This window comes from Diceros bicornis, chromosome 16 (assembly GCF_020826845.1).
Source record: "Diceros bicornis minor isolate mBicDic1 chromosome 16, mDicBic1.mat.cur, whole genome shotgun sequence".
Lineage (NCBI taxonomy): Eukaryota > Metazoa > Chordata > Mammalia > Perissodactyla > Rhinocerotidae > Diceros > Diceros bicornis.
The window spans coordinates 8,639,510-8,667,354 of NC_080755.1; the positions used below are offsets into that span (position 1 = coordinate 8,639,510).

Here is a 27,845-nt window from a genome sequence, read left to right on the forward strand (position 1 = left end):
CTCAGTAGACTACCCCAGAAGATACACACGATAGACATTAGAAAATTTACACGAGGAAGTTGTGTGTTAGGCTTCTGCACACCCAAACAACAAAGCCAACCTAATTTAAAGGCCAGCTACAGCTTCTGTCCTGCAAGGGGTAGGATTAAGAGCCATCAGACCCTTTGGACAAACAATACATCTTCTTCCATTCACACTAAACTCCCCAATAATCAGAAATGTACCTCAAAGGGCAGCTACCAGAACAATCTGTAAATCAGGTTCACGAATATTATTAACTTCAGGAAATCTACTCTTACCATAATCTCTGATACCAAATTTTTGAGAAAAGACCTTTAAAAACATTTTTAGACATGTTTGGGGCTAACCGAAATCAAGTGTGTGCCTGAATACCATAAATTGTCAAGAAGTAGCTGTGAAGTTGGAAATGTTTGCAACTCTGCTTTGCTTCTGGAAAGTAGATAACTGAAATCAACAGGGAACACACATTTACTCTCAGCAATTTGCAAATTTGTCCACAGCACACCCAGCTTTTTCAGTGGCAAATTATTTAAAATGTTGGTTAAAACATGGTAAGTATAAAGTGGAAATTAAAACTGCTTCTATTAAAATTAAGTTAGTGGGGCTGGCACAGTGGCGCAGCGGTTAAGTTCATGCCCTCCGCTTCAGTGGCCTGGGGTTTGCAGGTTCGGATCCCGGGAGCCGACCCGTGCACCACTTATCAAGCCATGCTGCGGCAGGTGTCTCACATAAACTAGAGGAGGATGGGCACAGACGTTAGCCCAGGGCCAATCTTCCTCAGCAAAAAGAGGAGGATTGGCATCAGATGTTAGCTCAGGGCTAATCTTCCTCAAAAAATAAAAAATTAAGTTAGTGACCTACAACTATTATCAAACTGAATTATTTTCATGAAAATATTATTTCTTGGAAATAGTGTTTATCAAAGATGAGGTAACATTAATGTATTTGCATTAAACAATGTATTTAATGCATTTATCCCAGTATCAAATGCAGATAAGATTGCCATTTTGTGTGTGTGACCCAGGAAAATAATCCTCCCAGATATTGTAATTCCAGTAGATTTTTTTCCCTGCACACTATTCTTGTTTGTGAGGGTGAGGGTGGAGGAGGGAGAAAAACCAGTTATGAGGATTTTATAAAACCTTTCTTTTTGAGTGTGTACGTCACACACGCCTTCAGTTGCAGGGCTGGGTGGCAGACTCTGCATTATGTCGCTTCTGATGTTCCGTTTCCGGACTGTCTGACAGTTGAGCACTTTGTCCTTTCGAATAAACACACATATCATTCCCCCGGACTTGGCTCCTCAGGACCTCTCTTTCTGTCTGGGATTAGAAGTCTGCTGCAATGAGGGCGCTTCCACGGAAGGCAGGCGCTTTTAAAACATTAATATTGTGGCTCCATTACAACAACAGCAGTGGCACCAGACGAGGGCACGTCTTTAATGAAGGATCTGCTTGCTTATATTGTTTTCACAACAGATTTTTTTCTAAGTAACAAAACATGTATTCAAAGTTTTTCTTAATGCTCTATTTCTTTACCAAAAAAACCAACCTTATCTGGCTTGTTTTTAGAGAGAAAAAAAGTGTATACTCAAGTTCAGAATCAAAACTAGTTGCATTTATAATATGTTTGATATTTTAAAATCAGAGTTTTGCTGTAGTTTAAATTAGAGGTCGATACGTGGAAAATGTCCATAGGCACGCAAAGAGCACAGAATTAATACTGTTTACAGACCAGAGTTTGCAATCCTAAATCAGCCATCCTGAATTTTGAGGAGCTTGCTTTTCCGGAACCCTCTCTCAGATGTGGCAGTGGTCCTTATTAGAAACTGAAGCTGAGTCACACACAGGTTCACCTGGGAGACATTTGGACTGAGTGCCCGAGGAAACCGTGTTTAGGTATTGTTTCCTCTAGAGTTAGAGAATATTTTCATTTTGTATCATCAAAGGCGTCCACGGGATCTCACTATTGGCCACAAAATTGGAAGAGTTTTGTGTTAAATAAATGTTAGGTTTCTCAAAAATAAATCAGATTTCCCAAGAATATTTGTTTTTAGGAAGGGTAGAAACTAAAACTTCTTTTATCTTCTATCCATAGGCCCAAGGACTATTTTTGAAGCTATGATGTGTTAGAGATGGAGGATGCACCTAGAGGTGAGTAGAAACCTACATAAACTGAGCGCTACAATCAGAAAAGCTCTTGGGGACTCTGGTTGCTTGATGTTTGTATCGGTAACAATTTATTCCAGCTAAGATGGAATAAAGTTTCACTCGAATCTAAGATAAGGGGAATATAACTCTCACTATCTGAAAGAAATAAAAGCAGTCTATGTTAATCATGAACATCTGCAATACACATAGGAAAACTACCCAAAGTGTCCTTTTAAATTGGCAAAATAAGGGACAGTCTGACTTGATAGGCCGATTTGAGAGAAATGTATTAATATTTAAAAGGAGATTAAGAAGAGAAGAAGACAGGATTTTGAAATCTATATCATAAAGATCCCATGAAAAATTAACACAACCAACCATTCTCTGCCAAGACGCTGGGAAGATTGATATTTGTGCTGGCCATGAACGGATGGCGGAGCTGGGAGCCCGAGGGGGTACATGCACCATTTCTCCAGCACATGCTGTCGCCTCCCATACATACCATCATAGCAATAAGGGCACAGATGTAACTTTGTTTCATAATAAACTGGAACACAGAGACCATGGCGTGAACTTTAACACTTCTTTTCTCCTCATGGCTCCTTTCCTCTTCAAATTCTTCTTTCTCATCCTCTTCTTCCTCTTTCTTTTCTAGATGGACAAATACTTTATGTAACTATTTATGCAAATATGTGAACTTCGTATAAATGTCCCAAGCAGTGCAGCTGCATGAATAGTTTTAGCATAGCCTTTTATTTAAGACTTCAGAGATTATTTCCAATTTACAAAGCCCTTAGAATTCAAACAACACCAGTAAGTTCTGCCTGGTAAGTGTAATGGAACCTAGCACTCAGAAATCTCAGGAAGAAAATTTCAATTTGAGAGAGTGTGGAAGAAAGCTTCTAAGATGGTCCCTAATGATCCCCACTGTCTGGTATTCATGCCTTTGTGGAACCCTCTCTCCTTGAGTGTGGGTGGGACCTTTGATGGACTTCTAACAAATAGAATACTTGAGAAGGGAAAGAATATCACTTCCAAGATTAAGTTAAAAAAGACTGTGGCTTTTGCTTTCTCTCATTCTTTTGCTCACTTGTTTTAAGAGAAGCCAGCTGCCATGTTGTAAACTGCCCTCTGGAGGGGCCCAGGTGGCAAGCACTGATGTCTCTGGCCAACAGTCAGCAAGAGCTCAAGGCCAGTGAATAGCCACGTGAGTGGGTGTGGAAGCAGATTCTCCCCTGGCAAGCCCTCAGATGAGACCGAAGCCCCAGCCATGGGGCTCCCCTCCCCGTGAGCTTGACTGCAACCTCATGGGAGACCTTGGGCCAGAGGAACTCAGCCTAGTCACACTTGATTCCTGACCCACAGAACCTGTGTGACCCTAAACGTTGTTTTAAGCTAACTTTGAGGGTAAACCACTAAGTTTGTTACTCAGTAATAGATAACAAATACAAAGAGTATACAGAATATGGATAGAGTAAAGGTGCAGAAAACCAACCAACCAACCAACCACTCTGCCAGAGTGAGGTCGGTGTCCCACAGTTTCCCTTTAGGTCATGCTGAGGCAGGAAAGTCATACTGAGGATGGAAAGATCAGGTAAAAGCAAGAAAGCGAAAGTACGGAGGGCTGAGGAGACCAGCAACAGGAAAGTGCTGGCGTGGGCGTGCAGGAAGCGTTCCTCCTCAAGACCCTCCTACAGTGGGCAGGGGAGCTACTTTGATTTCACAGATGAAGTAACGAGTGACACTTAAGTAAAACGCCCTTTCTGCCTTTCTTGTTTAAATTAAATGGGCTACATGTAAATGGATTACATCCCATTTAGGGAGTTGTTTAGCACCATGAAGAGGAAGTATAAACCACCAAAAAATCAGTGACCATGCGTGCCCCCTACGCAGGCTCCGAAGGGAGCCTTCTAATGGTCATTCCTCATGCAGAAGCCCACAGCCTTCACTCCTCCAGTTTGAGGGTCGTATGATAAGCCTGGGGTTCATATGGGGAAGCCCGTGGATCAGAGACAGTGATGAACACACCGAATCTGATGGAGTTTACAGTTACCGGCATGCTACTCTCTGGTCATGACACCTTTTGCATATATAGATTCAAATAACAAGTAATTTTCCAGCTTTTGTCTTACTTTAGGGTTCCCTTAGTCAGCAGTCACAATTCTATTCATTTCTTCCCATGTACGCGGTGTGTAAACAGAGGATATCTGGCTGGGACCTGAAGGTCTCAAGCGTTGGAAGTCACAACGCTGGTTCTCAGGGCTGCCCTTTGTGATTCCAATGCTGAAGCTCTGGAAACCACACTTTAGAAAGTACTGTATTTCCCTGAGTTATTCAGTAAGAGAAAACCTTCATTTAAGTCCAAGTTGCAAACTACAACACGTGCGTGTAGGAAGCAGAAACAGGTAACTACCCCATAAAGTCTGGTGCTCTGTGGGGTCACAGGTGTCATCTGGGGCTGCGGGTGTGGGGAGGATGGGGGAGGGGGGCTGAACTTGATCTGACCTCCCTGAGGAATGCTGGATAATGCGGTTAAGATGTACACTGTTAAGCAGACGCACTGTCAGGGGCAGCTGCAGGACACACTGATAAAGAACTAGGAAGACCAGCACATTAGGATAAGCCTGGTGAAGAATTATGGAAAAAGGGCATTAGAGTAAGCTTAATGTACCAATAACGCAGGTTGAATAGCTGCTGGCTGTTTCCTAAAGGTAGGATAATGTATAACAACAGGAGCTTTAATTCCATATAAATAGAGAGAAAAATCCACTAGAGTTTTGTAGCCACTTCTTGCTACCTGCATGTATTCTGCTATTTTTCCTCTCAATAGTAAACTTAGCGAATTCTGTCTTCATGGAGTGGTGATTGGTGTGGTCTCCGACAGGACAATGACAACAGAGGCTGAGCCAATGGCTGTCTTGCAGAAATAAGGGATTAGTGTCACCAGATATTCACATTCTTCAAGGGATTCCAGAAATTTCCATTTCTAGGTCAGAGCTGCAGCTTTTTAAACGTTGGTTACTATTTAATTTTTTAAAGAAAATGCTGTATCGGCCCAAAAAACAAGTCTGAGGCTCAGATCTCCACCCCAAGCCACCAATTTGTCATTTCTAGTAACAGTCTGCTTTCCGTCAACACAAGAAACTGAGAGAAAAGGGAAACAGGCCCAGTACAAGTTTTGACCCTCTCTTCTTTTTTTTTTTTTGGAGGAAGATCAGCCCTGAGCTAACATCCATGCCAATACTCCTCTTTTTGCTGAGGAAGAACGGCCCTGAGCTTTGACCCTCTCTTCTTTTTTAATAGACAAAAAGAAAACATTCATCTTTCTGAAAACATTCATCCATTAACTAGCAAAACTATTGACCATGATTATAATATCAACTTAAAGAAAAACTAAAGCACATATATACACATAGGTTTAATACTAAACATACATAAATTGACATGTTTAAAATAATATTTTACCTTTTATTTTTCAAAGTTCACCCCAATTATGCCACTTTATTTTGTATGCAAAGATAGAACACACAGAGTAATACGCTGGGGCAAAATATAGGCAGAACTTCAGGAAATGAGCTTAATTATACTGACCATGGAAGACAAGATCTTGGTTAGAAAAAAGAAAGGACCAAATCCAATAAACAATAAACAAAAGACAGAAAGATGCCCAGCTAATGAGAGGAAATAAATCCCTGGGTGTGACTCGCACCCCCCAGAGCTGGCTCCTTACCCAAGGAGTCATCGGAGGGCTCCCACCGGTACTGCGGGGTGGAGTACAGGTCAGCTTTGGCGGGGCCGTTCTCTATGGGAAGACCGGGGTGGATGGTGTGGTAGTCCACAGGATTGCCGTTCACAGTCACCAGTAGACCCTGCCGGGGGAGTGCGGGGCAAGGCACACCTGTGACAGCAGCCTCAGGTTTCAACATGCACATCCCGCCTCCTTCCCTTACGCTAGGTAAGCCTAACTCAGCAGTGAAGAACTGAGTGAACAACTCAGTCAACTACCCACTTGAGCGAGCTGACTCATGTACACTCCCTCTCCAAATGTATTCTCCCCAGAGTGACCACAGTAAACATAAACCTGACCTTGTCCCACCTCTGCTAAAGACCACGCGACGCACCCTCTGTTCTCAGTGTAACGTGTAAACCCCGTAAACGGCTGACTGACGCTTCAGATCTGGTGCGATCTCCTCTTTAGCCCCAGCCTCAGGGCTGTCCTCCTCCAGCCATCCCTCCAGCTCTGCAGAAATCCAGACTTTTCCTGGACCCTGGGACCCTGGCCAGGAGCACCGCTGCCCTGGCCCCTCCCGTCCTGTTCCGTCCCACACCCAGTGCAGCTCCGCCCAGAACTAACGCAAAGTCTTAGGTTAGCCAGCACCTCCTCTAAGGATCTCCGCCAGACGCAGCCAGCTTGCAATTCCCTTATTGCAGCACTTCATACGCTAAGTGACATTTCTCGTTTTCTCCCTCTGTCTCTTTGGCTTTACAATTTTTGAGATGTACGTATACATATAAACATACACACATGCATATATATGTGTGCGTGTCTGTCCACAGATACGCAAGACTTCCTATTCAAATTATGTAATAGGCGTATCTGCAGAGCAAAGCACTTTCAAAAACTCCTCTAACGTGGCTTTTTAAAAGTTTAAACACATTTTATATGATTATACTCGAGCTTATATTATAGGAGTCAGTGCTTTAACAGCAATTAACCAGATACAATTTCTGCAAAAAAATTATTCAAAAACTTACGGCAATTTTATAGATCATTAAAATACGCTTAAAGGAGCTAATTCCATTTCTGTCACTTTTACATCACTTACATGAGCATAAATGATAATTCTAAGGATATACTAACATCAGATGGTTTGTAGTCATCTTGGGTCATGGATAAAAGCTGCAAAAGCAATGCAGGACAGCATGTTAATATGTAAGCGGAAAGCACTATAACGTTTATCCATAAATTTTCACTATACACATACCCATTCTCCTAAACTAGCTGGATGCTAGTATGTTAAAACTGCCATGCAAAATATAGAGGGACAGATAATTGAACTGGACGTTGCTGTTTATTATAACAGTTTCCCAGCTTCTCATGTTAACTTTTAATTATAACAGCAAAAAAACAGCCATAAACTACATGACTACAAAAGTTGATTATGTATTTCAAGTGTGTTTTATTCTAATAGAATAATCTGCTTGGTTTTACTCTCCTAGAACCCTTCAAGACATCTGCAGAATTCTGAAAGTATTTACTTTTCAGGAAATAGAAGTTTCATAATAAAGAAAAATTGATTTGTAGTGTGGGCTGAGATTATTTTAAGATTTGCATATTGTCTACAAGAAAATAATTATTATCTGACTATGCTTTTTAACTATGTTGGTGCCAGGTGGTTTGGGCTCCCCTCAAATAATAAACATTTGCTATGCCAACTGTTCCACAACTTTGGGGTCAGGACTCATTTACATTTTTAAAAATCATGAGAGTCCCAAAGAGTTTTTATTTATGTGGGTCCTATCTATCAATATTTACCATACTAGAAATAAAAATTGAAGCATTTAAAATTGTTTATTTATTAATTCATTAAAAATTAAAAAACATTACATGTTAACATAAATAATTTTATTCAAATAGCTATATTTTCTAAAAAAAACCCCACATAGTGAAAAAAGTGGCATTGTTTTATCCTTTTGCACATCTTTTTAGTTTCTGGCTTAAAAGAAGACAGCTGGTTTTCATATCTGTTTCTACATTCCATCTGTTGTGGTATGTTGTTTTGGTTGAAGCATGTGAAGAAAATCTGGCTTCACCAAGCTACGCAGTTGGAAAAGGAAAGGGTATTTCAATAATTTATCCAGGTAATTGTGGGTACTCTTCTTTGATACTACACCAAACTCAGCAAGTATAGTAACTTGAAGGTTAGTTGCAACGTGGACTCTGAAAGCATATCAGTGAACTTTTCACACTCTGTTACAGTAAGATCCACTGATGTATCTGGCACCTTGACTGGAACCTTCACCCAAGCGTTGTAGTATTATGTGTCGGTGATTTGCTTCAGTGAGTTATATAGCTCTACCAAATACTGACACATTTCATTGCATGATATTTAAAAAGTATATTTGCTAATATCATCACTGATCACATCAGGAAAGTCCTTAAGTATTGGGAAGTTGTCAAGCTCTCAGTGGTGGAAAAAAGTTTCCAATATTCTAATTTTCACTCAGAAGTTCCAATTTTATCATTGGCAACAAATGCTGTCAGTTGTTTGTCCCGAAGTGACGAGTTCATTTCATTTATTTTCCAGTAATTGTCTGCCAAATTCCCACACTGGAATAACCATAATTTGTCCATCAGTGTCCTTTCAAGTTTTCAAGTAAATCTGGTGTGTGGTGGGAAACAGCCAGTTCAGCTCACACTTCCAACCATCGCTCAAGGGCTTTTCGTCGAGATGGTCGTCATACTTTAGAGTAAGTGACACTTGACGCGCACTTCCTATTTTGTCACACAAAATATTAAAAAGGCATGTGGTCCAAGGTTGAGATTTAAGAAAATTAATAACTATTTCTGGCTTATCAAGGATATTCTTCTGTGGAACCGGCCTGTCTGCTTTGTCTTCTGTGAGTGTGTGGCCATCAAGGCATGGCCATACGTGTGGGGGTTTGTGCTTTTGTACCAGCACAGCAAATGTCAGCACAGAGAAAAAGGCAAATATTTTAAGTGTTATTACAAAAATCGTTTTGAGCTTGTGGATCTGTGTAAGGGTCTCAGAAATCCCCAGAGGTCCAAGGCCTCACTTTGAAAACTGCTGTGCTAACCTCTGTCGATCTCCATCACGTAGTGAAATGGGCAGGATAATCTGAAATGTGGTGAGAGAGAGAGAGAAGGGCCCGGGGGAATCCTTGGACATGTTAGGGCATCATACGCGCCCCACATGTGGTCATCCCTGAGGCAGCTCATTTACTGTGTCACCCTCTCTCCACATAGGACAGTCACACCCAGAATAAGATGTGTGTGTCCCAGAGAAACTCACCTGCCACCAAATAAATCAGTCTACTCCTCAGCTCTCTAACATGCTGGGAAGCAAGATGCTGACCCCATCCAAGAATCATAAGAGCATTTGTCTTTACAACATTGCAAATAGGCCCTTTAAAGAGCTCAATATAGCCTGACTGAGTTGAGTTCAGAATGATCAGTAAATGACCAAAAGGCTATATGAATTACCCAATTGTGACTCCCTTGTCCTTGTCAATCGATACTGTTGCTCAAAGTAGTACGAGATCCTTAATCATATTCATATAAACTGTTTCGACCTCTCTAAGGGGTTCCTTGAGTTAAGGGTGTGGCTGGTTCCCCAACAGAGTGAAATGATTTTCTCCGATGTATTTCAACACTTGGGACTTCACTGCCCAGTGCTAACAGGTTGCTTCAGTATTTTTTGTTTGTTTTAAATACAAAATTACCTTTAAAAATTAAGAACATTCTTTTTAGGATTAAGATTCAGTAGAAAGCACTGAAATATAAAATGGTAGGGTATGATGGAACCATGGCATTTCCTTTCGGAGCACCAGGTTCCCTTCCCTGAATAGAGGTCTCTGGTACTAAGACTTAAAATCAAACTATTTCTACAAACTGTGAGCAATCTGAGTTTGCATATGATATTATATGACTCATATTCAGCAATATAATATGAAAATAGCAAAATAAATTAGGAGAGGAAAATTTCTTTCTCGGTGGCTTACTTTTCTCTCATCGGTTGGGTAATGGGTCGCGTACCACAGGCTCCGCCTCCTCTCAGCGGTTATCTGCAGGGGGCTACAAGCCAGGGCTCTGTCCTCCTCCTTGGTCCTCTCATCCTGCACCTGAGACACAGAGTAACCCACAGGACTAGCTCTGCTTCCCAGAGCAGTGCCCTCGGGCACCTGGGTGCCCCCAGAGGAAGCTTTCTTCCTGGCCTCAATGTGATTATTGTTCAAAGTTAATGTACAAAATACATGTGCTTTTATCAAGACACTTTACAAAATGACAAAAATGCTGCCTGTAAATGCTCAGCGCATCAATATTAAATGTTTCCTGACTTCTACTAAGCCCCACAAATTACAGGAATGTGCTCTAATGGTGAGTATCCGCAGCTTCTCAACGTGTGTTCTAAACTGCCCCGGAAAGCAGCTGTGCAAATGGCTCTCAGAGGAAGAGCTTTCCGAAAAGTGCACAGTTAACTGCGTAAGCCAGTCACGGGCAATCTTTAATTAAGAAGAAATTTATTAGAGGCAGAATCCTCTAGAGCTTACACATGATATTAAGCAAGAACGTATCTAATGCACAAAACTCTTGCCTTGCCTAATGAGACATTGGCCTCAATTAGACAACTGGTCTGGGAGACATGATAAGGAACAGAAGGCACCTAGGTGATCTATGGTTTCCCAGCAAAGAGGGCCCAATAAAAAGGGCATTAATGCACTGTCGATATTGGAGCAGAGGGAGGAGACTTATCTTAATGCCCAATTCCTGGGTTCTAGTGTGCCAGCATAGAGTATCCATAGAGGCATACTGATGCCCTGGGTGGGAACTCATATTCACCAGGTGGGAGCCCATCTATAATGCTTAACTCGTGACACCTGTTTCTCTCTCTTGCTCTCTTTCTCAAACATGTATCACAGACTTTTACCTCAGAACTCACATTTGCTGGCTGGCATTTTTCGTGAAATGTGCCAGATCATCTGGAACTATGATATAATCAGCCAGCTGTCTTCCATCATTGCCTCAATGAGAAAGTCCTGTGTCCCAGCCTATTTAAAATACGGACCACCTGAAATGTCGATGAATTAAGCCCTGTTCTCTACACACACCTCCAGAAGCCGTGATCTGTAATACTGCTACTAACTGTGCGGCCTGTAACTTAGATGTCTCCCTAGCTCTCTACCTTCCTTTATCCCCAGAGGGCCTGTGGCTAAGGAACCCACATGTCTCATGAGCCTGAGGGGCTGTAACAGACTTCACCTTTCATGAGAGCATGAGAGCATCCGTACACAAGCTCCTGCCGGTCTGCGAGACCCGAGACATCATGGAGAAAGCTAAGGGCACCTGGAACTCTTACTAACACCAACGCCTTAAAGTAATTTCCCTCACTGGTGAGGCGTTGTTCAGAAATAGTTCTCATAATATATTTTAATTTCTTTTGCACACATTTTTATTTGTATCTATATACATATCCGTATGTGTGTTTATGGAGGAAGAGAACACAATAAACACTGGAAAGGATTTTACTGGCACACAAACTTTGGAAGAGAATTGGACAAAATGTAAGACAAGATGATTCGGATTCTTTATAACCTCGTGGGGCATTTCTGTTTTATGCAACCGCCGTCAGTGTGCCCAGAAGACAGGCGATATGTGAGAGCCCTGGGGACATGGAGGGCCTCTGTGGCCCTCATAACTGGGCCTGTCTGCGCCATGGGGAGGAGGCTTCACACAGGTGGGAGGACAGACAGAGCCCCTTTCTGCAGCTGGCACCTCCGCCGGGGATGGACAGAGATATGCATCTCACCCAGTTTCACTGTACTATCTGACTCGGATTCGGATCCCCCTTACGTCTTTTGGATGCTTTGGAGAAGATACAGCTCCTCCAGGTGGGGGCCTTGCCTACCGTGTCGCTGCTCTATCCCTGGCCCCCAGGTTAGTGTCTGAGACATTTGGCCTTCAATAAACGTTTGTTGACTGACTAACTGAGTGACTCAATGTGTGGATATAGTGAGTGGGTGTGCAAACAGAAAAGGGATAAGTAGACAACTGCAGCAGGGCCCAAGCTAGAAGTGAGCCAGGAGGAGGTGTGACTGGATCGCAGAGACGTCAGCCCAGCATGCTCATCAGAGTGGGCTTCTAGCGTGGGCTCCTCCCCCGGTGGATGATGGATGGTGTGACAATCCTTGTCTACACTCCCTGCCTCCCTCGTGTGCCAATAACCTACCTTACAACTGAGCTTCTTACAGTCATCTAGGGGAGGAAACAAAAGCGGACTAAGGTTTTCTGTCACTGAAAGGGAAAATAGAGAAGTCACACACTCTCTGGTCCTGCCCTCAAAAGTGCCACAGCCTTGTTAATATTCTCACGGGAAAGAAACCAGTCCTCACTTGTGCCCAAGGAGACACCCTCATCCCCCTGCCTCACTTAGTCTGCAATATAGTATTGATTACTCAGTGGTTAATAGGAGAGAACAGTTTCACCTGGAATTTCCAGGTTACTTGGCAGACAAGATCATGAAAATCTTTTTATCCTTACAAGGGGTTCCTGCAGCCAGATGCGGATCAGAGTCGCCAGCGTGTAGTACATCACCAGCAGTAGGATGGGGTTGGCATGGTGATACCAGGACAGATCTGGGTTTGCAATGATCTTCCACGTGCTGGAACAGTCTGTTTGAATTACTGATTTTATACCAAACAACCTGTTTAAAAACAAAGAAAACTATTAAAAAGATGCAACAAAGATCTGTGTCTCTAACGGAATAAAAACATCTTGTTTTTAATACATTCATGAGCTACTCCTAGGTTAATCCATCCTATTTTAGGTATTTCATTACTCTTCTGTATATATAACCACATCTTTAAACAATATATGTATGTATATATATAATATACATATAGTATATATCCCTAAATTATATATATGTGTGTGTGCATAAAATTGATGCCAACATTAGCCAGATGATCTTTACATTGGCTCAAAAATCTAGCTAATACGAAATCTTTGCACACCTGTTAGAAATTTATGTTTTAACTATCAATCAGCCCTATTAAAACCCTGCATTATTGAAATGTCAGGTATGTAGTAACATGTTACTAAGTCCAGCTAAATGAGCACATAATTGTTTTTGCCAGGATTTAGCATTAGATACTCAGTTAGTGTTGATATTATTGGGCAAATATTGAAATTGGACACAGTTCTACAATTTAGCCATAAAAGCCAGATATTTTATACTAGAGTTTCTGTAAGATATATTGCTGTTGAATTTTATTTATGGACAATTTAATTTTTTCAAAGCTTTATAATTGATTATTTACTTTGAAATATAATTTTGAGGCTTGTTAAATTCTGAAATGTTTTTTAATGTCGATTTCTATTATATAACAAGAATGTATCTGATTACATAATGGGAAAGTGTGTAAAATATGATTCATTAAAAATTCATTTTATATGAATTTTTTTCTAAGAAAGGAATCCACTAAGTGACTAAAACTTTTTCATGTTATGTTAAGGAGTCACATAGCTTTCTATTGTTCGTCTCTTTTATATGTGAACTTCCTTTAATTTGTATGTTTCACTCTTCATTCAGATATAAGATCTTCCGGGATGACAAGGCCTTCACTCGTAAACCTCTCAGGGTTAAAGTACTGTTTTCTATCAGAAGGCGAATACGCTACTAGCAACTTGCTGAACACAGAAGTTAAAGTAAGCTAACTAGAAATTAAACTTCCTTCAATTTGTATCAGAAAAAAATATTATACTAGAACTTGCTCTTATTGTGTGTAGGTCTTTCCTTCTAGGTCCACGCAGATTTGTTGTAGTTAACATTAGGAAGAAAACTTTCCTGAGAACGAGTTACATCCCACCTAGAAGGGTGGGACATTCTGAGCATTGTTTTGCAGTCCTAGACTAAAATGTAAATTTCTTGTATAAAGTACATGGAACTGAAATCTTTTAGATTTAGAATCAGACGAGCTGGGTAGTCTGGAGTGATCTGAACAGAAGGTTTCTGCTACCAAGTCCTCCCTCTTGTGCCCTAAGCGTGGCACATTTGCCAGAAATAACCTCATCACTTGTCAGTTTAAAAATACCTGTTTTGCCCCATCAGAAGGTTAGTGGTCATTTCTGCAGCTGTTTGTAAACTGAACTATGTGCAGTTTACAAAAGACTTGGCGTTACATCGACACTCCACACCTTACCCTTGATGTCATAGCTTCTTCCAGACTGATTTTGCACATTTCCACAAGAACGCAGAGGACTCAGTCTTATGTTCCGTACTGAACGGTACATGGACTAACAAGCATGGGTAGAAGCTGCAGAATGGGAGAAGGAACCTTTTCTAACAGGGCCACGCAAACATTGTAAGACCTGAGATTTCTCTCTCTCTTGTTTTCTTTTGCTGAGGAAGATTCACACTGAGCTAACAACCACTGACAATCTTCCTCTTTTTTTTTTTTTTTTTTGTATGTGAGTTGCCACCACAGCACGGTCACTGACAGACGAGTGGTGTAGGTCCACACGCAGGAACCGAACACACCAAGGCCACTGAAGCAGAGTGTGCCAAATTTAACCACTAGGCCACCGGGGCTGGCCCTCTCGTTTTTTTAAGAGGCTAGAAACTATAGAAAAAATTTCTATATAAGATGCAAAGTTTCTCCTTGAAGTTTCTCATCCTTTCTGGCACTACAATTCTTGGGTACTATGTAATACCCAACTATTATTTAACTTAACTTTTTATTGTGGATCTCTCATAATCCAGGATTGTTTCTCAATATTGACAACACACAGAAAAGTGATATCATAGCACCTGCCCTCCAGGAACTCACTCTCCATCCAGCTGTAATGACGTGATATGCCAGTTTGGTGAGAGCAAGGTGTTAACGGAAAACCCTTCTGTCCGTGGGTGTTTGGGATGCTGGGCAGTGTAGTCAGGAAGAAGAATGCTGGACGTTGGGACGGTCCAAAAAGGGTAGATAAGTAAATGAGAGAAAAGAGAAATCCTGAAGGACTAGTGAGATGTTGCCAGGTTGTCAGGTTGGACTGGGAAGAGAGAGTCACAAATTGGGTACAAGGAGAGCAAAAACTCTATTTCGTTATTCACGCATCATCAGATATTTGCAAACTTCATTTTATTTTAATGGTTCCCACATAACTACTACTGTCTTTACAGTGGTCCTAGTCTAGCTTTCAAATTCATTGAATAAAAATATCTATATTGTTAAAAAATTTTTTTTTGATGAGGAAGATTGGCCCTGAGCTAACATCTGTTGCCAATCTTCCTCTTTTTGCTTGAGGAAGATTGTCGCTGAGCTAACATCTGTGCCAATCTTCCTCCATTTTGTATGTGGGATGCCACCACAGCATGGCTTGATAAGCAATGTGTAGGTCTGTGCCTAGGATCCAAACCTGTGAACCCAGGGCCACCAAAGTGGAGCGCTTGAACTTAACAACTACGCCACTGGACCAACCCTCTATATGGCTAAATTTTGAGTCATTAAAGACACTTAAAAATGACTATCTTACATCTTTCCATAGAAACATCTGTTTGCCTGAGAAGTATAGGTGACACAACTATGGAGAGGTGCATTCCCATTTATTGCTTATTTAGAAGCAGACAAAGTTTTTCTCTTCTATGTATTTGGAATATCCTTTGTTTAGCTTGGACCCCAGCCCCAGTTCTATTGATAATGGACATGGGTACATTTGGTAGCTGGCTCACTGTCTCTAAATGTCCAATTCCTTATGAAATCTAATAGAATTGGGAGTGGGTGGGGGGCATAAGCATGTGGACAAAGAAAGGACATTTTTCAGAAGATCTTATGATAAACGCTTAAGATCTCACAAACTCTTCTATTTCTTAGAGGACGGCTGAAGATAGGTCCCCACATGACGGACAGTTCCCAGTAGAGACCCTTGGGGCACACGCTCCTGCTTTGATACCTGGCCTGTCTTGCTCTACTCTCTATTTCATGGCCAACATCCCTGTCCATAGAACAGGTCCTCTACTCCTCTTCCTGGACAATTACACTGTAAAGGGCAGTCTCTAGTTTCTCTTGCTACTAGATTGTGACCATTGCCAGAGTCACCTTCAGAAAACTCAGGTTCAGCATGTCACCTTCCTCTTTCTTGTTTCCTATTCTTCCACTGCCTGAAGAATCACCCCAAGTCCTGGCAAAGCATCCCCCAAGCCTTTAGCAAGCTGGTCTCCTTTCTCCCAGACAACGTGAACTTCAGCTACACTGGACTCTCTGGGGTTCACCATAAAATCTCAGTCCCTTTGGTCTTGCTACTCCTTGTTTACCAGGGTTATTTCCAAGCAGTTGTGTCTTTTCTGGGGTTGCCAAATCACGGATTAGGGGTGCATGCACCAGGTAAGCTTTGCCCACTCCCTAGCAGTTCAAATCCAAGGCAGCAGGCTAGGCAGGGCTTCGCAGACTCTCTGATATCTCACAGGACAACTCCAGCCCCACCCCCAACTGCATCCCATAATATATTATGGAGGATATATATATATAGGAGGAATATATCACGTATTCCTCTTAGGAATGCTCACCCATCCCAAATTACTGCAGGGGTCACCCAGGACACCAGTGGTCCAGGAACACACAATTATGTTACTATCATGGCCTATTGTCAAACACTCGTGCTAATTTATGACAACTGGTGTTTGCCATAAGCATCAGTTCTTCTTCATTCTTTCTTTCAGTCCAAATACTCTTTATAGCTGACGTCAACTGATACTCTTAATACCAATTTCTGACACTCTTCATTCAGGCTTCTTCTTCCTATTCCTTTCCGTTGTTGTAGTTGGACATTCTTGACATCATCAAGGCCTAGCTCCCATGCCACCATTTGTGGGAAACCTCCTCTGATTTCTCCTAATAGGGATCAATCTGTCCTGCCCTATGCATCCACAACAATTACATTTATAGTCATAGTTTGTAATTCTATTATTGTTAGTTTATGTGCTTGTTTCTTTGCCCAGTTTGATTCCAATTCCTTTAAAAAAGGATATGTGTCTTGTGATCTTGCCTTTGGCACTTTGGCAAGTGCCTTTGGCACTTGGCAGTGCCTAGTCTATAGTGGACTATAAATGTAAGCTTATTTAATTGAATTAAAAACACTGAGACTAAGATATTCCATTCAGTTACAGTAGGTGATCCTGGTCACAACAGGAGTAGAGACTAAGGGATGGATGGCCAAGGTCTTGCTTTTAAAAAAAGGAAACAAAGAAAGAAGGATGGAAAGGAACTGTAGACACACAAGAGCCTTCGAGAATTTTTAGAGAAACATCGCTGTGGCCTGATCCTTGACATCCACGTTGTGCTCTTGGTCTGAGAAATAAGAATGCAGAGCAAGAACATAACAGAGACACCAGGAGAACACTTTAACTTATCCACAGACAATTTAGGTCACAGACAGCAGATAATTGTTCTGTTCTCTATAGGCTGCCAATGAGAATCTTGAACTTTACCTTCTGGGTGGTTCAATAAATAAATGTATATAGTTAAGAAATAACAATTCTTTTTTAAACCTAAGAATATAAGTTTATAATGAAGAAATAATAAGAGATGCAAATATCCAAGAGGAACACAATATGGAGCAGCCTGAATGACTTCTTCAAGATCCTACAACCGCACTTTACTTTACTCTGATTCTTACGTATAAAAATGCATTCCACGCTTTTTGATAGAAGAGGACATCACAGCTACAGGAAGTATCTCCTCCATCACACCACTTTGGTTACTCCTCCTCCGCAGGCCCAGGCATACAGCTGACACTCTCAGCTCTGCTGGCGCTCCATAGGCTCAGCATACACGTCTCCCTGCCTCCCATGGAGCACTTGCCTTGCATTTTCTCTCTCTCTCCAAAGCACCATAACATCTGACAACATATGGTGATTATGAATTGGCAGGCTATTTGTTTCTACTTGCACATGTTGGCAGATTTATAAAACCTCCATCTGTTTTCAGGTTCGCTCCAGACCACATCTGCTCAGTCTCTAGTAATACAGAAACCCAGCCATTTGCGAGAAATACGTAATACTGAAAATAACACCACACTTTAAAAAATTTTAATCGTGGTAGAATACACATAACATAAAATTTATCATCTTAAATTTTTAAGTGTACAGTGCAGTGGTATTAGCTACATTTACATTGTTGTGCAACCAATCTCCAGAACTTTTTCATCTTGCAAAACTGAAACTCTACGTGGTAAACAATAACCCCCCATTCCTCTCCCTGATCAGCTAGTGGTGCCCCCCATTCTACTTCCTATCTCTATGGATTTGACTACTCTAGGGACCTTATAAAAGTGGAAACATATAGTATTCTTCCTTTTGTGACTGGCTTATTTCACTTAGCATAATGTCCTCAAGGTTCATCCATGCTGTAGCATGTGTCAGAATTTCCTTCTGTTTTAAGGCTGAATAATATTCCATTGTATATATATACCACATTTTGTTTATCCATTTCTCCACAGATGGAAACTTTTACCTTTTGACAACTGTGAATAATGCTGCTATGAACACAAGTGTACAAATATCTCTTCAAGACCCGGCTTTCAATTCTTTTGGCCATATACCCAGAAGAAGAATTGTTGGATCACATGGTAATTCTATTTTTAATTTTTTGAGGAACCACCATACTGTTTTCCAGAGTGGCTGCACCATTTTATATTTCCACCAACAGTGCACAAGCATTCCAATTTCTCCACATCATCACCAAAACTTGTTATTTTCTGTTTTTTTGATAGTAGCCATCCTAATGGGTGTCAAGTTGGACACCACACTTTCAATTTAGCCTTTTATTCTCAAGAGCTCAGAGCTCTTTAAGATCCAGGCCTCTCATCATGATACAGAGAGGTACTTTCTTCAACTCAGTAACTAGAATGGATGAGTATGCAGCTAGGTTGATAAAAGTCTAGTCAGGTTTTAAATCCTCTTGTGAAGCCAGGAAATATATTCTTTCCAACTAGGGTAAAATGATTATTTTGAGACAAAGCCTCTAGGGAAAACATCGTTTAATAATCTCATTTTAATCTTAGATCCTTTAATTAAATCAATGAGGAACGGAATGGAGGGAAGAAGTGGAGAGGGAAGAAGCACAGGAGAGGCAGAGGTTCCTCAGGGAGTCTGCGTGCCAAGCGCAGGCTCCAGGTCAGGGACCAGGCCCAGAGGCAGGAGGCTTGCTGATGCTCCATAGCTGGGTCAAGAGCGAAATTCTCGAGTTGTCAGACCTCTGGGGTGCTTAGTCATTTCTATTCTCAAACCATTTTCCCTGCAAAAGGGTGGGGTGGCAGACCCCATGGGGCCCAAGGCTCCCTATGGAGAATTCGTATGCTGAGCATTCAGGAGATTCATGAAACAAAAGGAACCAAATCAATCAGTGGTCATTACCATCAACCAGTTACATGCATCCGTTTGAGTCAGGTGAGTACCCAGTAACAAGTAGCAAGTGGCCTTCAAAGAAGAGCAGTGAGGCCTCATCTCGGTAAGCAAGTCGTGGTTCCAAGGGAAGCAGAGAGCCTTTGGATGGACTGTTTGACAGTGTAAGCCAGCAAGAACAGCACGTGCCCACAGAAGTCCTGGGATCTAACGCTGAGCAAACATCAATACCCTAAAGAAGCCTGTGGAAGTAACTGTGGGGGAAATCACCAACCACCTCAACAGAACTGCCTTTTCTTTTTCTTCTATCCTTGCCCATTCTTTCCCTACCTTGAGGACCATAAGTCTAAGGGTAACAAAATATGAGTTTTATTTTTAAAGGCTAAAAAATAATAGAGATTCAGGTGACACATATTCTACTTTTAATATTTTGATTTTAAAATGTGTCCCTTGGCGCTGGACCGGTGGCATGGTGGTTAAGTTCGTGCGCTCTGCTTCTGGTGGCCCAAGGTTTGCAGGTTTGGATCCTGGGAGTGGACCTACTCACCACTTATCAGGCCATGCTGTGGCAGGTGTCCCACATATAAAGTAGAGGAAGATGGGCACAGATGTTAGCCCAGGGCCCATCTTCCTCAGCAAAAAGAGGATTGGTAACATGTGTTAGCTCAGGGCTAATCTTCCTCTCACACACACACACACACACACACACACACACACACACACACACGTCCCTTGAATCAAATCGCCTTAGCGTGAACTCATAATAAACTTGAAAAAAATCATAGACTGTAGGGCTCAATGGAAAGAATAGGCATCCATATATGGATTCAGATCCTGCCTGTATTATTAGCTATGTGACCTTGTGTATGGCATTTAACTTTTCTGAGCCTCAAGTTCCTCACTTGGAAAATGAGACTAGTAAATACGTATCTTGAAGAGATACTGTGAAGATTAGAAATAATAGGCATAAAAGTTTGGAAATCCTTCTCATCCCAGTTCAACTTAGAACTGTTGAAATGGGCTTTGGAAATGTCCTGTGTAAAACAGTTTAGGATTGCAAGCTAGATGGTCATGAAATTTCTTTTCAAAATAGATGGATATTAATGTCTCTGTCATATAACAGTATTGATGTAGATAATTCAAGCTGGAATGATATAGCTATTGTTTGGACAGCAGTGTACATAGCTAACATTTGGATTAATTGTTGTTAATGAAGAATAAAGGAGAATAGTCTCTTGATGGTACACTCAAGTTACAACCTAAATAGTCACATATACTTTCTTCTCATACATAGAACATACTCTTTCCCTTCTAAGAAAAACCACTCCAAAATGCTACACAGTTATCCAGTTCACCAGCTGGATCCCTAGGTGATGCTTGGTCCTTTCTTCAGTACTCCGTAGAGTTCCACAAAATTGCAACCAATATGCTTCAGTGGAGCAGTAACATAATAATTGCAGCAAAAACTCCCATTTGGAAAAAGGGAGGATGGGAAACACACCACACCACCAGGCTGTAGTTATCATCAAATCCTGCTAGGCAGGAACTGGGAAGACTTCCTGCCTGGCAGACCAGTGTCTCTTGCTGGCAGCTCTTGGTTCTTCTCGCTGGGAGGGACTTTCCTGTCCATTGTCTCTCATGACCCCTGGATCTCTGCCAATATGAATCCCATTCATTCCCCAGGACCACCTCAACTGTTATGTGTGGTTGACATTTTGGTGTAATGTCTATCGTCCTCATTTAATCACAGATCACAATGTCTTATATTACTAGTCTTCTCTTATGTCTGTGTCCTGAAATAGGCAAATTCCTTAAGAGCCAAAACCATATATTTTTGATAATTTTATTTATTTATTTATTTATTTTTCCCTCAAAGCCCCAGTAGATAGTTGTATGTCATAGCTGCACATCCTTCCAGTTGCTGTATGCGAGATGCTGCCTCAGCATGGCTGGAGAAGCGGTGTGTCGGTGCGCGCCCGGGATCTGAACCTGGGACACCAGCAGCGGAGTGCGCGCACCCAACCGCTAAGCCACAGGGCCGGCCCCCGAAACCATATATTTCTAAGTAGCTTCTATAGCACTTACAATAGTTTTCTAAACACGGCCTATACTCAGAATTATTACAACAGTGGCTGTAGGAGTGGCTTTGTTAATAATTTTTCAAGATTCATTGGAAATACCAATCAAGAATTAAAGATTTTAGATTTCATTCATATAATCAATGCAAAAATAATGCTGCAGACATAAGATTGCAAATTTATTCCAAGGATTCAGGTATGAAGGTCTTGAAACTGCCTGTTTGTTTGATTATACTTTGACCTTGACTGCTCCATCAATGTTTATGCCTCACTTAACAGAAAGCCTAATGACAAGGGTCCAGTGCTTTCTCCTTTCCCTTCTGTTGTTCCCAATGCATTGTCAATATTCACCATCACGTTTTCTCTGATGGTCACAGGATAAGTGCTGCAACTTCAGACATAGCATCTTCAGAAAACTTCACTGAGAGTTGAGAAAAGGTAAATTTTATTTCAAGAGCTCTTTATTTGTAGCTCCAAGTTTCTACCTAGAATCACTTCTTTTAGTCTGAAGAACATCCTTTAATATTTTGTGAAGTGCAGGTAGGCTGGTGCCAAATACTCTCAGTTTTTGTTTGTCTGAGAACATCTTTATTTGACCTTTATTTTTTTTTTTTTAAATTTTATTTATTTATTTTTTCCCCCCAAAGCCCCAGTAGATAGTTGTATGTCATAGCTGCACATCCTTCTAGTTGCTGTATGTGGGACTCGGCCTCAGCATGGACGGAGAAGTGGTGCCTCGGTGTGCGCCCGGGGTCCGAACCCGGGCCACCAGCATTGGAGCGCGCGCACTTAACCACCAAGCCACGGGGCTGGCCCTTGACCTTTATTTTTTCCACCTACATCCTTGGATATAATGTTATACCTTGAGAGGTTTTTTTTTTTTTTTTTTTTTCTTTCTTTCAGCAGAACTTTAAAGATGTTGTCCTATTGCCTTCTGACTTGCATCATTTCTGGTGAGAAGTCTGTAATAATTCTTATAATTAGTCCCTTGCATATAATGCTTTTTTTTATTGGGCTGCTTTTAATATTTTCCCCTATCATTGGTATTCAAACATTTAATTATATTGCGCCTTGGTGGGATTTTCTTTGTATTTGTTTAGATTGAAGTTTGTTGAACTTTTTGGACCTATGGATTTATATTTTCATCAAATTTGGGAAACATTTGGCCATTATTTCTTAAAATATTTTTTTTCTGTACACACACCTTTCTAAGACTCCAATTACACTTATGTTAAACCTCTTAAAATTATTCTACAGGTCACTGTGGTCTGTTTATTATTATTATTATTCAATCTTCTTTCTCTCTGTGCTTCTATTTGGATAGCTTCTAATACCCTCTCTAAGTTCCTTGATCTTTTATTCTGTGGTGTCTAATTTGCTCTTAAGCCCATTCAGTGAATTTTTTATTTCAGCTATGGTATTTCTTTTTACCTCTCCCATTTCCATTTGTTCTTTTGTCCATCAGTTCTTTTTTATAGATTCTATTTCTGTCTTCATTATGTTCATATTCCTTACTCTTAAAAATAATTAAAAGGGCTGTTTCAAAGAGTTTGTTATTCCTAGGTCAATTTTCATTGACTGATTTTTTTCTTGATTCTGCATGTATCTAATAATTTTCAACTAGATGTTGGACATTGTAATTTTTACATTATTGAGTGTCTGGATTTTGATGTCCTCCTTTAAAGAGTGTTGAGTTTTGTTTTGACAGGCAGTTAAGTTACTTGCAGATCAGTTTTCTCCTCACAGGCTTGTTTGTAAGTTTTATTATGGTGGGTCTAGAGGAGCCTTTACTGTATTATAGTTTAGCCTGAGTAGAGTAGTCTACTCTGGCCACTATAATTGGCCAGAACTAAAATGTTTTCCCAACCCTATGTGAGTTTCAAGAGTTATTGAGTTTACAGTTCCTCAATATTTGTTCTTTGCCCTGGAGTTTTGCTTCCCCTGACTTCATGGAGTCTCACCCTCTGCATGCACAGCTTAGAATTCAGCTAATGTATCTGGGTGACCCCATGCAGATTTCTGGAGCTCTTTCTCTGCCTAGTTTTTCCTCCTCTCCATTAGTCTGTGCCACAAATTTCAGTCCACTCAGCCTCTCCAAACTCTGATCTCTGTTTCCACAGCCCAGCAAGACCTCCACGCTCTGCTTGGGTTCCTTTTCCTCTACAACACGCAGTAAATGCTACCAGGTAGAAAGCTGGAGTAACCACAGAGCTTAGCTTGCTTGTTTCCCTTCTCTCAAGTATCACAATCCTACACTTCCAATATTCCAATGTCTAGAAACAGTTGTTTAACATATGTTGTCTATTCTTCTCCTTGATTATGGGAGGAAAGCTAGTCCAGTACACTTTATATATCTTTTTAACATCTGCCTTACTAATATGCATATATACTTGCAAAATGGTATCTACTCACCTACCTAGAAGTTGGGTGTTCTAGTTAACAGAAAATTTTTATCATAGACTTACCATATATACACACAACCTGAATAATAAGTATCTGATTTGCAAACAGCCCATAGATAAAAGTGGATGATTGTATCTTGCCTCATTTTTTCTCTTCTTACCTCATTTCAGAAACAACCCAAAAGTATTCCAGGTTTTATCACCAGGAAATATTAATCATATATCACCACCACCATCCTCTTCATCAGATATTTACCCACAGCACATTCCTTCCTCTTTTCTGTCTCCCACCATTTACAACACACACTCCATGTAAACACACATGCTCTCCCATCTCCTTCCACATTCTCATCTTTCCTCAACTCTCACCAAAGAATCTCAGGAACATTTCTTCTTTTCTCTTTACTCTCTCTTTATGTTACTTGTAAATCCAAAAGTGATTTAAGTTATAAATTACACATGCAGTAGTGCTGGTGATGAGTGAGTATCAGGGAAAATCAAAAGTTAAATGTTTTGTAATGAAAACAGATTGAATAACAAATCTCATCACTTTCTAAAATGTGTTTCCCAAGCTATCTCTGAGGACCATTTAAAAAATACCTATCCATTGAGTACTGATACATTTGTAAAATAGAATAAAAGGTAATTAGTAGAGAAATGATCACATGCCTGAATGTCACAGCAATGTCAAACTGCTATATAGGTTTTAAATGCTTTCTCTCAATTTCTGTATTTAACTTGTTGAAAACCTGTTTCAAACAATTCATGGACCAGCACTGATCTTCTACTTTGAATAGCAGTGACTTGGAGTATCCAGAAGTCCCTGTCAGATCAGAATGCTGTCAATAGTCTCTTGCTAATGGTTTGACCATCTCTAATTAACCTTTTTCTCCGGCTGCATCATTTAAAATAAACACTTAAAACTTTTCTTCCCAATATAATTGATGTTCTTAAAATTAACAGTATAATCAGTGATGGTGATTAAAATTCCCTTGTGTGTGTTATGTGTAGGGGGACAGGGTTAAAAATATCTTTGAGGAAACAACAATACATATTTCCTATTGTGCTCCATGCCTTAAGGGTCCCTGACAGCTAGTTGGAAGAGAAGCTCCCTGATCTGGCACTTCAAAAGGAATGCTGGCTGGCACAGAAAAGCACTTCCTGCTAAGTCCCAGACCCTGGAAAGTATGGAAGGAACCAAGCCAGGATCTGCTGGCCTCTAGTCAACCTATGGAATCAACTCTCATGGGTAAAGGAGAAGGAGTGGACTGGTGACTGAAGAGCACACTAACTGAAGCCACTTTCCACACTTCCTGGGGATGTTACCAGCATTTCTCTTTGCAATTTTGTATTCCTTGTATATAGGTAGGAAAGCACTAAGCTGCTCATTAATGTCTAATTCCCCCAGTTTCTAGAAGGGACTATAAACCAAAAGGCAGCCAAAAAATAGAAGCCCAATACTTTGGATTAAACTAGCTTTCATAGATTAAACTTGGAAGCTAACAATTATATCTAACCGAAATAAATCAGAGGCTTAGCAAACTTTTGGAGCTCAGCTAGATTGAAATCTGTGGACTTCTATTAAACTCAGAAGCTAACAATTATATCTAACCGACATAAATCAGAGGCTTAGCAAACTTTTAGAACTCAGCTAGATTGAAATCTGTGGACTTCTTATATGTTATATAGGTCACTATTTTTAAATAGAGTACATCTTAATATTAGGATTTTTTGAATATAACTTTTTTTCACGATTCAGAAGTAATTTAGGATATTTCATGACCTTGCAGCCAATGTTAGGAACATCAATTCCATTATATGGTACTGCACTGATAGAGGTACAGAGGTCATAAGAATTTGCACTGGCCCTCTGAAATATCTGAGAAGTTCTCTATTTAGACAGAAAAGTTCCTGTTAATTTATGTCCTAGCATTTTTGTCTTTTTTATTAAAAATAATTAATTTGAGCTTTCAGATTATTTAATTTTGAATAAGTAGAAATTTTTCTGTTGCATATGTGACTTTGAATTATTATTGCATATTTTGGAGATTCCTTCTAACAAAAACTATCTGCAGCTTCTTTTTTATCCCTTTCGTAACTATGATACCTTTTTAAATTGTCTACTTGACAATAAAAGTATTTAAGAGAAACACTACATACAGCCCTGAATTGTTTCTTCACACACACCGTCAATGGCGCTAAAGCAGAGTTTATCATCCAGGACATGTGGGAAATGAAAGACCCAGACCTGGGGGCTCATTTGCTGAATGCTTGAGAGAATAAAACTTTTTCCTTGAGTTAGTTTTCATTCTCTGATATGGCTGTGCTTAAATGGAAAAGAACACAAAAGAACAAAAGAAAGGGAGAGGGGAATAAATCTAGGTGCAATCAATGGTGCAGATCCTGGCAAGATAAAGATTATCTTTGAGGTATCAGTGGGATAAAGAATCCCATACTAATTTGTCAACAATGCAAGGGACTGAACTGAACCACATATTAGCAAAATGATTTTAAATTTTAAAAATTGGATGTAAAGATAGAACTTACAATACCCATTGCTCAGATTAAAAAGATAATAGCGTTCTGCCACATTTGCTTCTGCTCTCACACTTAAGAAAAAGAAATAAAACATTAGCGGTATAGCTAAAGACTCACTCCTCCCCCTTCCTCACCAAACACTATCCTGAGGATAGTGTGTATCACTTCCCTGAACATTTACTCACTTTTGCTACTCATGTATGCATCCAGAAATAATGCATACTGTTATATGAATTTGACTTTATATAAATAGTCATATTTGTATACATTCTTATGCGTATACATAATAGAGTTCATTTTAATTTCTGGGTAGTATTTTATTGCATAAATAAACCAACTACTCTAGAAATCCAGAAACAGGGAATAATTTGCATGAATAGAAAGATACAAGTATCATTAATTTGTGGGGAAAAATGTACTAAAAATAAAGACAACATAAAGGTGACATAAAGGCCTTCAAGGCCTTGATATTTCAGAGCCTTTGCTTCCTACATGTAGCTTCCTCTACTGGAGCTTTTCAAAACTTCTTTCGGTTTTATGTTTTAGATACAGACAAATTCTTGTATATGTGCACACATGTATATTTAAGGATGTTAATTGGGCAGGGACAGTAATAGTACAAAGCTGCTAAAATTCTAAATGATCATGATGGGGATGTCTAAATAAGTTACGGCATATCCATGTATATTAGGGAATACTATGCATCCATTAACAATAATAAAGAATATCTATACATATTTGACATAGAAAATGTTCCAAGACATATTTTAAAATAAGTTTTAAATTTTAGGAGAATTTCAGATTTATAGAAAAATTGCAAAGACTGTACAGAGAATTTCCCACACTGTTTCCTCTATTACCATCTTACATTAATATAGTACATTTGTCACCACTAATAAACCAATACTGATACATTGTTTTTAACCAAAGTCCATCATTTGTTCAGATTCCCTTAGTTTTTACCTAATGTCCTTTTTCTGCTCTAGAATCCCATCCAGAGTATAGCATCACAATGAATCACCATGTCTCCTTAAGCTCCTCTATACTGTGACATCTTCTCAGACTTTTCTTGTTTTTGATGACCTTGACAATTTTGAGTGCTTATCAGGTATTCTGTAGAATGTCCCTTAATTTTGGTTTGGTTGCTTATTTGTTTACTCATGGTTAACAGAAGTTATAGGTTTTTGGCAGGAAGATCACAGAGTAAAGTGCCATTCTCACCACATCATATCAAGGGTACATGCTATCACCATGACACACTACTGATGATGTTGGCTTTGATCACTTGGCAGATTGTTTGTTAGGTTTCTCCACTATAAAGTTACTCTTTTCCTCCCTTCTATTCCTTACAGTTTGCAAGGAAGTTACTATGCAGAGCCCACACTCAATGGGTGGGAAGTTATGCCCCCCCTCCTTGAGCAGTCAGTATCAACATGAATTATTTGGATTTCTTCCGTATGGGAGAATAGTCTCTTCTCCTCCATTTATTTATTAAATCATTTACTTATATCTATATGGACTCATGGA

At 40.2% G+C, this 27,845-nt stretch overlaps 1 protein-coding gene across 1 annotated transcript in view; it reads right to left on the reverse strand.

Annotated features, from left to right (window-relative positions):
- Positions 1 to 12,594, reverse strand: part of PIEZO2 (piezo type mechanosensitive ion channel component 2) — a 190,011-nt gene extending 177,417 nt beyond the window's left edge. The window contains exons 1-5 of the mRNA XM_058556541.1: positions 12,451 to 12,594; positions 9,915 to 10,034; positions 7,033 to 7,071; positions 5,902 to 6,040; positions 2,674 to 2,822 (exon numbers count right to left, since the gene is read on the reverse strand). Coding sequence (XP_058412524.1) covers positions 2,674 to 2,822; positions 5,902 to 6,040; positions 7,033 to 7,071; positions 9,915 to 10,034; positions 12,451 to 12,501 — 498 coding nt within the window. The 5' untranslated portion in view covers positions 12,502 to 12,594. The remainder of the gene's footprint in view (positions 1 to 2,673; positions 2,823 to 5,901; positions 6,041 to 7,032; positions 7,072 to 9,914; positions 10,035 to 12,450) is intronic.
- Between the last annotated feature and the right edge of the window lie 15,251 nt (positions 12,595 to 27,845).